The following is a 16,671-nucleotide window of genomic DNA, read 5'->3' as shown; positions in this document are numbered from 1 at the left end:
GGGTACCTATGATTTGTATAATGTTTAATGCTGAATGTTATTGAACTTTCTATATTTTTGAGTGTGCAAATCTAATGGAGCCGAAGTTCACTTTATCATTCAAGCAAAACGGTAAGAGATATACGATATTAGTTTGATACTTACAAGTACAAGAATCACAGTGAGGCCACCATACAGCATAACAAACTGGAATGTATCCGTCCATATCACAGTTTTCATTCCTCCCTGCAAAAGTAAGTGTTCATTAATTTACATATTACATACGATTTTCGAAGTTTATTAGTACCCTCTTACGCATTATCAAGCTCCATGTATGTTCAGACATGTGCAGTGTCATATTGTGCGATATTTGTTGCATACCATTTATTTCGAGTAGATTTGCTCATTTCATAAATAAATATTCATGTTTATATTTCTGTATTGTTATGGTCAAAGTGAAAACAGATGTAGGAATTGGTATTTTAGAGTTAGACAAAATTTAAGGTCAATAGAATGTGAAGATAATATTTAACATTATACTGCCAATGTTAAAAACTGAATTTGTTGATAGAATAACAAAGGCTGATATGAATAATTTTATAAGAAAATGGAAAAATACTGTTAACTCTCCTACTGGAGTCAGTAAACGAGGAGGTAATAAATTACGTACCTATAAATTGTTTGAAGCAGAATATGAACCAGAAAATTATTGTAAAACTGTACTGTCCCGATTACATAGATCCGCTTTGGCTATATTTAGGTGTGGTGTGGCACCATTACGTATTGAGACCGGAAGGTATGAAAGATTGTCTGTTAATGAAAGATTATATCCCTTTTGTAAGGATCAGACTGGAAATGAAAAACATGTTCTTATGAAATGTGAATTATATAGTGACATTCGAGATAACTTGTATAGAATTGCTACATGCATAAATGAGAATTTTATAAATATGTCTGAAAATGATCAGTTCATATTTATTTTTACTAGTGGAGACTGAATATTTTATGGCCAAAACCTGCTTTTTTATTCTGAGAAGGAAGGAATTTATTTATAAATAATGTACTGTGTATTTTATGTCATATACTATTTTTTAAATGTTAGAAAATATCTTAGGTAAATGCATAAAAACAATGTTAATCAGTTCACTTACTCTCTGTAAGATTAACTTTGTTGTTATGTCTCTTAAGTGTTAATATGTAAATACTTAACATAGGTTACCTATTCTAAAATAATGTTTTAAGGTCAAATGTGATATGGGTTAAGTAGGTAATATTAGAAGGGTACATGGTGTTTTACCATGGATTCTTTTTTTAACTGTATAAGGACATTTTAGATTACAACAGGAAATATTTTTTGATTTTTTCTCTTAATATCGCTTATTCATTGAAATAAGAATTGTGTTTTAAAAGATGATAGAATGTTTATTTTATAAATAGTCTCATGCAATTCAAATCTTAATGTCTTTGTGCACTTTACACTGTTTTATTATGTATATGTAAATGGTGTACATTGATGAGGCATAGATAAATAAATATAAATATCTTCACTGCATAATCCGTGCATAATTCTAGATACATATCTAATTACCTACGATGGATGATTTATATACAATAATTCTTTTTAGTATGAGTAACTGTGAATAAATAAAAATTTGCAGGTCAACTTACAATAGCGGTGTAAACAGTTCCTACTATTCCTATAACTACGATTGATAACCATATTGGAATTCCAGCAACTGAAATAAAAAAATATATCAAAAAGTAATATATAGCTTGAACTTCGGCGATATATGACCATTTTGTGTCGATTCGCCGTAAAACCCAACTCACTCACTAGCTTAAAACACAATGCTGTTCACTACATGTTTATTTATTATTAGGTTAAACCTATATAGCTAAAAAATGTAATTCAATGGATTTCAATATTTTTACTTGAATCTCGTTATATATTTCTAATAGTTCGGTAACAAATCTATTTGATAACAGTTTTCGACCAGTGAGACAGACAGCGATTGTCTGACTCTCAATGATAAACAATTTTGTCATACATTTTAAGAAACTATTAAAGTTACGTGTAATAAGTATTTTAATGTAGGCCTACTACTGACATATAACTGTGAACTAGCATACTCGCACATGAATTATCTTCCACTATTTGTATAGATATGTTAATCTACTAAAATCTGCCCATGATTTATGCAAATTAATTAAGAATGGGTATTTAGAATATATACTTATACCTGCTTCAAGCGCTAGGGCTGGGGAATATAGGACGATGCTAACATATAACAGCTGAAAGAAGAAAGATAGTGATGACAGAACAACCGGAATCAAAGCATATAAAATTGTAGATGAAATAAACATTAACATGAATGGTTTTGCGTTTGCTTTGTTTTTTCACTTTTAATGTTTAGGATGGTTGAAATTTAAATATTCTTTTCATTTTGACGTGTTGAGTTTGAACAAATTATTATTCTTCTCAAGGCTCAGGTATTTTAGCGACTGACTCTCTCTCTCTTTCTTTTCTTGTGACTGAACATTAGCTGTAAACTTAGATATTATAAAAATATTTTATACTAGTAAATAATGTAGTATCTTTAAAAAATCATATATATTTTCAGAAATGTATATATCCTAAGCAATGCATCACATATATACCTGTCTGATATATTACTGCAATTGGAAATTTATCGTATAAGTATACAAAGTATTTCATAGACCTTCACAGGTCCCATTAAGTGGCAACTTATAAATGTTCTTTTATTTGACTGATCATGTTATATATTTAAAGTTCCATCAGGCTTTAAATGTCATGTTTATAACCAATGAAACAGCTGTCCAAATAGATGATATGCACAATTACATGGTCAGAAAAGTGTTATTTTTAATACAGTACATGTACATTTACAGTTAGAGCTATAAAGGCAGGTAACCGAAAACCAATGAATTCAATAAACTTCCTACTATATTCATCAATATTCAAACATTTCTCAAATTTAAGAGAAACTAGTTATCGAAAATAGGATTTAACAACATGTTACTATTTTTTGTATTCATGGCGGAAAATGTGGCAGCCACTTTAAAATAAAGGCATTATGAGCCTTTAAAGCAAGAAGAAAACAAGAATACCGTTTGGAGCATGCTCATTGTCATGCCGAGAAGTTGTACAGCTCTCGACTGGAAGCGCCGCTGTAGATACTGCAATATCAGAAAGTATAATCAGCAATTAAAAACTTCCTTCCCATTTCAGTCGAATAGATATCTAAACTGACATGCATTTTGCATAAAACAGAGATTATAATTAGAAACAAAGTCTTAAATAGTTAATGCTCCCGTCTTGGTCTCTAACAGTAAATTTGAGAAAATTATGTAATTGCTGTTTCAAAAGAAATCATTGTCGGTGATAAATCATTCACACAAAATATACCATAATAATTTTGCTTATGCAAACAAGTTGTCAACTACTCATATTACATTGGCCCATGTATAAAGATAACCTGAACATTTTTAAAATAATGTCTTGACTTCTAGACATAACTTTAAATGCGGTTTCCGAAAATAAGCCACGACTCATTCTTATTTTTCACAGGATACCGCTTTTTCTTTAAACCAGCTTTAAGCCAGGTAACTTTCAAATACTATTTTCATGCAAGAGAAAAGGTGATTTATTTACATGAACATCACCGAATATGCATTTTAAGGATCATTTTCTTACAAAGAGTTATTTGAGTCGAAAAAACTGCCCCTGTGTAAGAAATAATGGAAAAATGGAGACAATCAGATGAAACTTTAGTGTAGGCTTAGGAGATTATCTTGCTGCACTTAAACTCTGGTAAACAACACAATTTGTTAATTATTCACATTTAAAGGGCATATGGGGGTGGGGGGTGGAGGGGTCAAGGTAGTGAACATCTTGGCAAGAAAATATTTTTGCGGGGCGGGGAGATTGTTTTGATACTCATCCACGAATCTTGCCTGAAGTCTGACGAAGGATTTGACCGTTATTTCCTAGTGCACTTGACCTTAGATCTAGTGTACTAAAAAACAACAAATTTACTTCACTTGTACATCTATTCATTCGGCGAAGTAATAAAACTCTGTTACAAAAAACTCTTTACGTATTGAGCGATTCCTGTGACAGTGACCTTTGACATAGTCATACACAAGTGAATGGAGTATTGCCATGCAATACAATGTCAGTAACCGGCTAATATTATCATCCGAAAATTTAGTGTAGTTTATGTCAGGTTCGATGGTAAGATTTTACCAAAGGGCTCTGCATGTTGTCACAATGAAGTGATAATTTGAGCCAAGTTTCATGAAAAATCTGCAATAGGCTATGACATATGGAACGGAAACGAAATTCCAATGCTTCCTTTAATGGTGTCCTTGACCTGGTATCAGTGTGCCTAGAACATGAAGCATGTCGTCTTCATGATTTGAGCATTTGACCCAAGTTTGAAGAAAATCTTCAACGGGTTTGGGTTTGGGGGAGAAAGCACAAAATCCTATGACCTGGAACTGCGACCTTGACCTCGAGTCGGCGTCCCCGAAACTTGCGTTTTGCATGTTGTTCTGATAAGGTGAAAATATAACTAGTAGGGGACAAAGGGCCTGTTATTTGCTCAGAAGGTATGAGTCAACACAAACGGTACCATCAATACACTTTAAACTTAAGAAAATGTCTAACATTGCACTGTGACCTTGACCTTCAAGGTATATGTACAGTTTTTGAATACGACACATCGTGATGTTATGGTGAACATTTATGCTTAAGATTTAATTTTTTAAATCTCCTCATGAATGACAAAGTCACATGCCTATCATTATACTTATATAATGAAAATCAACAAAGTTCAAATGTGCACCCTGACCTTTTCCGTTGATTGCGGACCTGGATCATACACGCGACACGTTTTCATGTTAGACCTGAACGGTTCTCGAATGCGGAATGCGCAAAATCAGGATGTTTCCGCATGTCTTGACGATGTTCTGAAACCATTTCGCGTCCTTTTGGAAACCCTTCTGGCACTTCGGGGCCAAGTCAGTTGAGAGTTTGAGATTTCAAACTTCGCCTTCCCCTTCAACGTCTCTTGCGAAGTTAACGTATGAAGTTGAAGTTCGATTAAAATTCCTTGAGATTTCAAATTTTAGAATGAACCTTACTTCATTTAATCCGCCTATTCAATTTATCCGTAATTATGATCGTTTTTTTTTTCGTGCATTTTGATATCAATTGTCCAAAAGGGCACGGCTTTTACAAGAGGTTTTAAAAATGAAAATTTAATAAAAACATTTCAATTAATATAATTGTCGCATGGATATTAGTGCGATTACGATAAAAAGCGAAACAATGTGAACAATGTAAAAACTCGTTGTTGTTGCTCCAAACATTTAGATTTTATATAAAATGATGTCAGTATACAATGTACGATTGTAAATCATACATTAGAGGAAATAAAAATGATAATCATATCAACGTATTTTATTGTTGATAGTGTTCTTGAAAGATGATGCAGTTAATATTTTTCAAACAAAAACATGAAACACCAACTATTTCAAATGAATTTGTCGAAATACTTTGAAATTAAGTTAAATATATGCGATAAAGCAAAAACAAAAGGCATGACCATAAAATATAAAGGACAGATTCATCCGTCATGCTGTTGACTAGTAATTCATAATTTTTCTTAAAGGCTTTTTTAACTTTGAATTGGTACTTTGTACATCGAATTCCTTAAAAGACGCGTTTTACTTGTTGACACTCATAAACAATGTACCTGATGAATGTTTAACCTTTTATAAGATATGTTGATAACATGAGCCAATATACACAAGTTATGAATACATTTAACAAGCGCATTGAAACAAAATGTAAGATACTCTCGTCATTTCATACGTGTTGGCATCTTGACACTCTGCATGACACTGTATAATGCCAAACTCTCAGATATATAATCCTGCCAACGGTCACCATGTGTCTAGCGAAACAGTCAAGAAATGTTAGGTGGAGACGGAAATTGTTGCACAAAATAATATGTTGGCATATACATGTAAAATGTAAGAATCAAAGGGGTGATTGACCCACAATGCCCCTCTGCCAGGCTCTGGGTCCGTGCATGCAAAGAATGGAGTTATCACATACGGCTAACAGGAAACTTCTCGCATCATGATATCATAGATCTGAAATTGTCTGATACTTCAGAAGAATTTTCCGTCTTACTAGTACTTTAATTTTTTAGTTTTAGTATTCATCTATGTCCGTTTTATAGTTACAGTATTCATCAATGTGCGTTCACAATTTTAAAATTTAAAGTTACAGTATTCACCTAAGTCCATTTTAAAGGTACTGTAACAGTACTCGTCTATGTCCGTTCATAAGTTTAAATTTATAGTTACAGTATCTATCTATGTATAACTCATTGTTATATGTTTTTGTAGTTGTTAATGTTGTTTTTATTAAGAAAAACAAACAAGCATAAATGGCTGTGACAATCGGCGATTACTGCCCCTGCCCGTGTATACAAACTACTAGCACTCTTGTCGTCCGTTTTATGTATTTCTGCAATATAATAAATTTAGATAAAACAAAAGAAACAGATTAACCACTTTCCCCACAAACATAAACTGTATTTATCACCAATACCAATACCCGTTTGTGAATTTCTTGTATATATATATGTTTTGCGCACATGTTATTGCAAAATGTTAATTTGTAATCTGTGCTTCTTCAATAAAGTTCTGTTCTGTTCTGTTATGTTCTACCATTTTATGTTTATAATTAAAACGCCATTTGCTATAATTTCGGATCTTTTCTTCTCCTATACAACATTACACAACCTTAAGGTTCAACTGAACAATCGCAGATACCCAGTCAGCCAAAATCAGATTAAAAACATATATTTCTCATCCTTGCTCTTTGGCTTTATTGCAATACTGTTTATATCCGTCCAAATTTGGAATATTCATTCACTTATACTTTTATCAGGTGATGTACATCTAAACCCAGGACCTTGATCGAATGATTCCATATCGTCATCATCCTCACTATCGACATTTACAGAGCATATTGATCTCTCCAAACACATCTCCTTTATCCACTTAAATGTTCAAAGTATAGCTTTAAAGTTAGATTCCCTTTATGCAGAGCTAAAGGACTTCGATATCTTAGCTTTTTCAGAAACATGGTTACATAGAGATTTTCCAAACGACGAATTAATTTTGGAGTCTTTTTCACTTCCTGAGAGAAAGGACCGAGCAGACGGATACGGAGGCGTTATTCTTTATGTAAAACAGTATCTATACTATAGAAGAAGGCGTGATCTTGAAATCAACGGTGTGGAATGTCTTTGGATTGAAATAGTAGTTTCTAACAAACATATTTTTTTCGGTTCATTTTATAGGCCACCAAATACTGATGCCTTTCAACACTCTTTGATATTAGACTGTATTCATCTTGCTTTTGATACAGGTATTGAAAACATAATTATTGCCGGTGACTTTAATCTTAACATAGCCAACCAGGTTTCTAATAAAAAAGTCAGTAGTATATGTGACCAGTTCTCCTTGACGCAGTTAATTGATACACCTACACATTTCACTGAGCCATCATCCTCAATCATTGATCTAATTTTTGCCTCAAATAAAAACTTAATACACATAAGTGGCGTTGGTGACCCTTTTCTTCCTCAAAACGTTAGATACCACTGCCCAGTTTATGGTCTTTTAAACCTTAAAAAGGCAACATTTCCACCATTTTACCGCTACGTTTGGATATTCGATAAGGGTAACTACGATAGACTTAGGCAAATAACATCAACATTTGACTGGGACTCTCTCAAACATGAGGATATTGATAAGAACACGGAAAACATTGCAAATAAAATTATTGAGAATGTCAAAATATGTATCCCGAACAGAAAAGTATTGATCAAAGAGGGTGAACCGTCTTGGTTCACGAACGAAATCAGATTACTAATTAGGAAACGTAAACGTTACTATAGAAAGGCTAGACAAAGAAACACTCCGTATCACTGGGAAAAATTTCGAAACCTCCGCAATCTTATAGTTAACAAAATCCGTGTTGCAAAGAGTCCACAGTTGGATCTTCTTTCTAAAAAGTTAAAATCAGAATCTCAAACCAACAAAACTTGGTGGTCTTATTTGAAATCTTTCATAAAACCATATTCATCCTCCTCTATTCCTCCCCATATGATGATAAAATTATTGAAAATATGCCTGGTAAAGCCAACTTGTTCAATGACTTTTTTGTTGGTCAAACACGTATAGATGAGAACTCAGCACCCCCGCTGCCACACCCACAAGCTGTTGATCACGACCTCCTTGTTAGTATTACTATTTCCCCAGATGAAGTAATATCTGTTTTACAATCTCTTCAACTAGGTAAAGCTGCAGGCCCTGATGGTATTAATAATCATATCCTTCGTGAGCTTTCTCTAGAACTTTCCGGCCCCTTGTGTGACCTCTTTAATTACTCATTGCGTATTTCTACAGTTCCAAACAGTTGGAAAAACGCTAACGTTACACCTATTTTTAAGTCTGGAGATCCCTCTCTTGTAAATAACTACCGTCCTATTTCTCTCATAAGTACTGTCAATAAAGTGTTTGAAAAAATTGTGTTCAAACATACTTTCAATTTTCTTCATGAACATAACATCCTTTCTCCCCTGCAGTCTGGTTTTGTTCCGGGTGACTGTACAGTAAACCAACTTACATATATCCACAATATATTTTCACAAGCTATTGATTCTGGTAAAGAGATAAGGGCTATATTTTGTGACATAAGTAAGGCATTCGACCGTGTTTGGCACAAGGGTCTCATTTACAAACTTAAGTCTATTGGAATCTCTGGGTCCTTATTATCCTGGTATTCCTCATATCTGCATAATAGGAAACAAAGTGTTATACTTCCTGGCTGTAAATCATCTCAAAAAGTAATCACTGCAGGGGTTCCCCAAGGATCAATCCTTGGCCCCCTTTTATTTTTAATCTACATCAATGACATAGTCCTAGATATTCAAGCTCATATAAGGTTATTTGCAGATGATACGAGTCTTTCAATTGTAGTTGAAAATCCAAATACTGCTTCTGCTATCTTAAATTCAGATCTTAATAAAATTTCAAACTGGGCATCAAGGTGGCTAGTGAACTTTAACCCTTCTAAAACTGAGTCGTTATTGATATCCCGCAAACAAAATAGAGTCTATCATCCTCCACTATTAATTCAGGGTCAACAAATAAACGAAGTCCATAATCATAAACATTTAGGTATTTTTCTATCAAATGATCTTAGGTGGACTACACAAATTGAGTACATAACAAAGAAAGCCTGGCTGCGAATAAATGTCATGAAAAAGTTAAAATTTCAGCTTGACAGAAATTCTCTTGAGGTAATCTATAAATCATTCATTAGACCTATTCTTGAATATGGTGACGTACTTTTTGACAATTGCACTCAAAATGAAAAACAGGAACTTGAAAAAATTCAGCATGAAGCAGCAAGAATACTAACTGGAACAACGAAACTCGTTTCTATTGACAAACTTTTATCTGAAGTTGGCTGGGAGACCCTTGCTAACAGAAGGAAAAAACACAAGTTAGTACTGTTTTACAAAATGAAAAATAACCTCACACCATCCTATCTTTCAGACCTTGTTCCATCTAATGTAGGAAGAGACCACAGGTACCCTCTTAGAAATGCTGAAAATATTCAGACTATATTCACACATACTGCATTTTATTACAATTCATTCCTTCCATCAGTCATACGGGACTTCAACGCTCTTCCAGACGAAATACGTAATGCTTGTTCTCTAGCGTCTTTTAAGCGTATGTTAAATAATAACATTCCTACTGTTCCAAAGTACTTTCTGACAGGAGTAAGAAAATCTCAAATACTTCATACAAGGCTACGTACGCAATGCAACTCTCTATCGTCTGAGCTCTACGCTAAAAACATTATTGAGTCTCCAAATTATGACTGCGGGGATGTAGAAACGCCTTATCACTATTTCTTCATATGCCCGAGGTATTCTCACTTAAGAATTCAATTGTTCAATATCATATCCCAGTTTTGTACTCCAACATTAAATGTTATCTTACAAGGTAATCCTGCCCTATCAGATGAATCCAACGTAGAAATATTTACTACTGTTCAGTGTTACATTGTTAAATCAAAAAGATTTTGATCTACAAGAAGTAAACATATCAGAAATAGCTTACGTGAAAAATAGCATATCAAAACCCTTTTAACTTTGTTAAGTGATAGTAACTCCATCATGTAATCGCCTCTAGTTTTGTTGTCAATTTCTTAGTATTTCTGTTCCTTTTTCTTTCTTTTTATACCAGTATCTCCTACTACGGATAACTTTATAGATAGTTACTTTACAACTGTGTTATATTCTTTAGTAAACGTTTGTAATTTTTTCCAATGCATTTGAAGGTTTATATTGCCATGAACTATGTATGCACATTGTTGTAATAGGGAGAGGACAACTTTAAGCTTATAAAGCTTCCTGTCCAATCCTTTATTGTATATTTGTAATCATGTTGTAAAAATATTGCAAAATAAAATATGTTTAAACCAATTAAAACACAACTATCGTATAAAGTGTCAGACAGAAACGGAATTTTATATCTGGAACTGAAAATATAATTTTCCACAAAATGATAATCGCGCGTAAGTATTTATTTTTCAAGTACAATGACCGTTCTGCCATGTGCCTCCATCCAGATTTCAGTCTTTGATGCCGAGTATGGGGACAGAGTAGATGAAAAAAGACTGAAGTTTTGACTTTCGTGATATCACATCTTCGGACGTTTAAAACTTCACTTCATACGACAAAAAGGCCCATCTAGTATAATCAATACCGCCTGGGGACACAAATATGCCGTAGAAGTTAAAGTTTGAACAAAATCTCAATGCTTCTCAAAATTAGTTGATAACTTCATACTTCCAGGTTCAATTCAATGTATTTAGTTAAAATTGTTAGCCATACAAAACTTCATTATTCTTATACTTATTGATAGTGTTTCGCATCAAATTTAGTCAAATTATACATATGGATAATCGAATAACTTCATAAGTAGAAATCCTGAAACAAAGCTTTTTATTTCATATAGGAATAAAGAGAAGTCTTAGGCTTACTTGATATTACAAGGAAAACTTTAGTAGCAACGTCTGATTTAAATAAAATACACGCATATCGGTGACGTTTTACCCAAAATATATATGAGAGACGTTGAAGGGGAAGGCGAAGGTTGAAATCTCAAACTCTCTAGTATCGAAAGAACTTCGGCATTCAAATTTTAAAAGTTTTGAAATTTCGACGCCGAATGTTTTATTTGGGACGGCTTCGAGATCTTCGGCAAACCATCGGCAGCCATTCGGGATGTTCGGGAACCCGTCGTTATTTACTCAGCATCTTTGGAAAGCCTTCTGCAAGTCTTCGTTATCTTTTTAGCCATCACGGGCGGTCTTTTTGAGGTATCGGTAGGTGTCTTACCTCACAGCTTTTGCTCAAGGGAGAGCAGTTTAAGACAGAATGAAGATACAAGGGAATCCGCGCACCAGGGCCTATATCGTCTTCGAATAGACTCCCTTGGTTCATTAACGTGCCAGATGTATAGCACTGATACACAGGGGCTTTTTATTCTGGGAAAGACCAGTACTTAGCCCCAATGTGTGAAGTCGCCAGCCCCTGGTGAGGCTTGAACCCGGGACCCTTAGATCCCAAGTTGTGCGCTCTACCACTGAGCTATCATAACAAAATAGTAGTTCGGCATTATTTATATACCCCGACTCTCAAATAGGCAACATTTCGGCATTCTATCGGCAACTCTTCTGCATGATCTGCAATGTTACCGCAACCTTTTCGCATGATCGGGAAACATTCGGGGGCCAATTCTGGAGCCGTCGGCATTCTTCCGCGTCATATTCGGCTACTTCGGATAGGTTTGGGCATTTATACAACAACCGTTCGTAGGCCACTCCTCTAATACATGCCGAACGAGCCCAATGGCAAGGCCCCGCCCATTATATTGATTAATGATCCCGAAAAAATCCCGAAACAAGCAAACTTTTATCGGCATCCCTTCCGCAAAGCATCGGGCTGTAAGTAGACGGCAGGTCTTATTGTTAAAATGTTTGCCAAGTCATTCTATATTCCTACTATGCATGGCAAAGTAATGCCCCAGACACCAACAACACCATCACTATTCTTATATAGTGAAAAACAACAAATTCAAAGTGCATGAGCCTTGCACGGTAAACATTATCATGATGTGGTCAACACTTGTGTCAAGTTATTAGCAAGCCGATCCGTGAATCATGAAATAATTGACCGGACACGAAATGCGACGGACAGAAGTCTCAGTGTCAAAGGATTATCAAGATATTGAGTGTTGAAGAATATGACATTTTACCCCCTGTGACCTTGACCTTTGATCCAATGACCCAAAATTCTGCAGGAGTCATCTACTCAGTAGATTCACTCCTGTGAAAAATGAGGCTTTATCAAGCATAGCAAAAACAATATGTCCCATTGATCTGTCTATGTGGCATAAACTGTTGTTTGGAATGTGTGAAATTTTCGTATGAACAATATTTTTACATTTATTTTTCTACATTTTTTGACTTGTGAAGAATACGTTTCTGCTTTCAAATGGGGTATAGGTACAGAACTAATTTTTCACAAATGTGTGACATATTCGTACGTATTTGTCACACAATGTGTGAAGAATTCGTAAAGAATTTTGTCACACAATGTGTGAAGAATTCTAAAGAATTTTTCACACATGTGACGAATTCGTATGTGTGAAAATTACGGTTCAACATAGCTCACCTGAGCAAGAAGTGCTTATGGTGAGCTATTGTGTTTATGCTTTGTCCGTCGTTCGTCGTACGTGCGTCCGTCCGTCGTAAACAACTTCTATAAACGACATCTCCTCTAAAACCAATGATAAAATTTGGCCTGGGTGTTCCTTGGGTGGTCTTCTATGAAAGTTTTCAAATCGTTTTGCTTGGTTACACATAAGTCCGCCAAATCTAAACAAACATATCCTAAAGCGTTGGTCTGATTTTGAAATAATTTCACACAAATGGTCCTTATGTAACCGTCTTTTAAAGTTGTTCAAATAATTCCAGTTCGTAGAAAAACATGACCGCCAGAGAGCGTGGTTACTTTTCCCTATATGTATATGGTAGAAACTTAAAAGATATTCTTGTGTGAAACTGCTAACCCGACGATAATTTCACACAAATAGTCCTTGTTTGACCTTCTATCAAGAATGTTGAAATTATTTTGAAAAGTACTAACCCGATTTTGGAATATATGATAGAAAAAGTAAATGAATTAATGAACACAAACCATCTGTGAGTTTTTCAGTTTATGTGTCAAATATTTGCTGGGTTTTTTTCATTGGATGAATCAGTATTTTTTGAGAATGAAAAATATATTACGGTGATGACGAAATAGAGATTGTAGACAATTTCAATTATTTATGAATTGTTCTCGGCCCTGGTGGCTCATTCCATACAGCGGCAAAGGTATAGGCAGGAAAGCTGTAGGATCCAGTGGGGTATGGGGGGTTTTCAAGTGTTGAGTGTACCGAACGTGTTCATAGAAAATGTTTGAAGTGGATATTTAATGCAAAAATGTCTATTAATAATACAAGATTGTATGGTGAATCGGGAAGACTACCATTGATATATGAAAGAAAAGTGAGACTGATAAAATATTTTTTAAAATAACATAATACATATGAAAATTGTATATTAAATGCGTATTTGGAAAATATGTTAGGCTGACGGAAAACAATATTGATAATTAGTCACTGAACATGAAAAATATGCTGCATCATCTGGGATTTGGTGAGGTCTGTGGTGATCCTAGATCAGTTAATATTAACTTGTTTCTGCCTGCTTTAAAACAAGGCTAAAAGATACATTTATATCTAGCTGACAGTTATCCATCTTTATACCTGTATAAGGAATTGAAACAGACGTTTGGAATGTCTGAATATCTTGATGTGCAGTTGCTAGTCACTCACTTGATTTGTTGGTAGAGAAAGCTAGAGATAGTTCCAATCTTATTATATAGTGGATGAATTCCATTTCATTTTAAAATGTACATTGTATAATGACTTAAGGAAAAATACATTAAAATGTATTACTATAGGAATGCAAGTTTATATAAATTTATCGAATTGTTAAATTGTTCCAATCTGTGCTGAATAAGCTAGCTTTATTCATTATCACTGCTTTTAAACGAAGAAAATTTAATACCAGAAATGAGATTGTTTAGTATAACTATAAAACTTAAACGAAATCTAATGTCAGAAGTATAAAATATTTTGCGATATGTGTTTCCTCATAATGTATTTTGCGTTTTTGCTATAGATCTATACATGTATTGACGCATGCATGTGAATATTTATTTATGCTTATGTCGATGAGCTGTTTTATGCTTTAGACTAATAAAATTGATATTATGTTATGTTATGTTAGTAAATTGAAATAACGTTTGCGTGTTTGACAGCTATAACCTAGATACAAGCAAATTTATACAAATAATTTCACTTCCTCATACCCAAATGATAACGTGACTCCCTCTCAAAGTTCTTGAGTTTCATATTAATAGTTTTGAGATTTCATGCCGTACGGTAAATCATAACAGAACATCAACATTCCCTTTGAAAGAAATAATTCGACACGTGTTTGAACGTTAGAATAAAGCTTTTAGACTCGTCCATTTGTCGATAAGAGAAATCAGCATGATTTGCTTTATCTTATTTAGTTTAGATTAGCACCACCTGTGATTAATACTCAAAGAGGTGCTCGCGTGATGGCCTGTTATGTTGGCGCCTGGTATTCGGTGCTCAGACGACGCCATTTATTTCTTCATGGAACAATTTTGTAGTGTAACTATATTCATTTCATGTTTTTTACCCTTTATGTAAATATATTGTATTCCTTATTTTTCATTTCAATGCTAAATAACATTCATAACTCTTCACCAGCGGTATCTGAAGTTCCACTAGGAAGTTTCAGAGGTTTCCTCAGTCAGAGTCACTGTGACAAGCACAAATCTTTCTATCTAATGACAAGATTAAATTTCATTCTATTCTATTTGTATATGCATCAACCCATTGACTGTCTGTTCTATTAAATAGTTTATGCTTATGAATAAGCAACATACTTCAACATTTTTTTCCTTTTATCCATATCTTTCCTAAGAGTAATTATATGAATTCACATCCCGCTATGTTAAAAACGAACATTTATAGAATAAAACACTAAAAAGATATAGCAACTTGTCGGATATTGGACCCTACCACAAAATATATATATCATATGCTCATTATTATCATGGCTACAGAGGTGATAAGTTTTGTATTACATTAAATAATTAATCAATGCATTTGTATAAAAGCCTGCTGATCTGTAAACATTACCATAATGAAAAACTGAGCTATGGCGTACGGTGTTTCGTTAGGGCCATCGTGGTTTCGCGCTGTCGTCCTAAGGGCGAAATCGCGAAAACACGATGCATTGACGCGAAAGCACGATGTGATAAAGCGAAAACACGATGTGATAAAGCGAAATCACGATGCCAAAAATATCGCCTTTTTAGCTCTATTAATATCGCGTTTTCGCCCTCGACCTCCCATCGGGTTAACGTTTTTTCGCCTTCGCGGTCAGTTGTACGAAAACGCGAAAACACGATATAAAATCTCGAATTACGATGCGAAAAACATCGTGTTTTCGCGCTGTTAATATCGTGTTTTCGTGCTCGGAGATCGAGGGCGAAAACGCGAAAACACGATATTAAAAGCACGAAAACACGATGTTTTTAGCATCGGTTTCGCTTTATCGCATTGTGTTTTTGCATCGTTTTTTCGCGATTTCGCCCTTACAACGACAGTGCGAAACCCCCGATGGCCCTGTAAATGGAACACCGTAATGGACAAATAACTGCAAGACCAGTTTTAAAAATGATAAAATCTTACCTCGTATGCGCTGGTTAGCCTTAGTGGATGTACCAAAGGCACGATGAGCAATGCCTGTATCAGATAAGCAATACAGGCTCCAAATGTAAGATAAAACGTCATAATGCTGTACAGATAGATTTCACTTGGTGTTCCAATTACGGAGACTGCGGACTGAAAAGTTACTGCCATCGACAAAGCCACAGGAACAAAATGAATCTGCCGATTTCCGAGTATATATTCCTCCGTTGTCTTCTGTTTCTTGAAAAAGCCATAGTAAATTCCAATTGCAGAAGATATAACAAGAAAAATCACCATTATTATATAATCTTCAGTGTGAAATTCCAAACGTTTCATTATTTCGCTTTATCAACGAGCAAGAAATAAACAACCCGTAACCAAGCAGTCAAGTAGTATTTACTGTTAAATGTATCAAGCTATCTTAGCTACTTCTTTTTATAAGTATCACCGCCTGAATAGAGCTAAAAAGAGCAGTTAAATACTTCCACATTCTACGGAAGCTTCAAAGGGCCTTCAGTTGTTAGAAAAGGTTTTCACAAGTGCAGAAAATTAAGTCGAGATCTCTAAATCTTTAAGGTTTTCTCGCAATAAAATTCTGGCATTGTTGTATATTTTTTATCAATACGATTTAAATTTATTTGCAAAGAAAAAAGCTTTTGTCAT

The 16,671-nt window shown here is 34.4% G+C and overlaps 1 protein-coding gene across 1 annotated transcript in view; it reads right to left on the bottom strand.

Moving 5' to 3' along the window:
- LOC123545964 (sodium-coupled monocarboxylate transporter 2-like) overlaps positions 1–16,420 on the bottom strand; it is a 63,876-nt gene extending 47,456 nt beyond the window's left edge. Inside the window, exons 1-5 of the mRNA XM_053550834.1 lie at positions 16,009–16,420; positions 3,109–3,177; positions 2,220–2,271; positions 1,648–1,715; positions 145–225 (exon numbers count right to left, since the gene is read on the bottom strand). Coding sequence (XP_053406809.1) covers positions 145–225; positions 1,648–1,715; positions 2,220–2,271; positions 3,109–3,177; positions 16,009–16,344 — 606 coding nt within the window. The 5' untranslated portion in view covers positions 16,345–16,420. The remainder of the gene's footprint in view (positions 1–144; positions 226–1,647; positions 1,716–2,219; positions 2,272–3,108; positions 3,178–16,008) is intronic.
- Between the last annotated feature and the right edge of the window lie 251 nt (positions 16,421–16,671).

This window comes from Mercenaria mercenaria, chromosome 9 (assembly GCF_021730395.1).
Source record: "Mercenaria mercenaria strain notata chromosome 9, MADL_Memer_1, whole genome shotgun sequence".
NCBI classification, from domain to species: Eukaryota; Metazoa; Mollusca; class Bivalvia; order Venerida; family Veneridae; genus Mercenaria; species Mercenaria mercenaria.
Note: the sequence above shows the minus strand (reverse complement) of the source record. Positions and strands in the feature narration are given on the sequence as shown.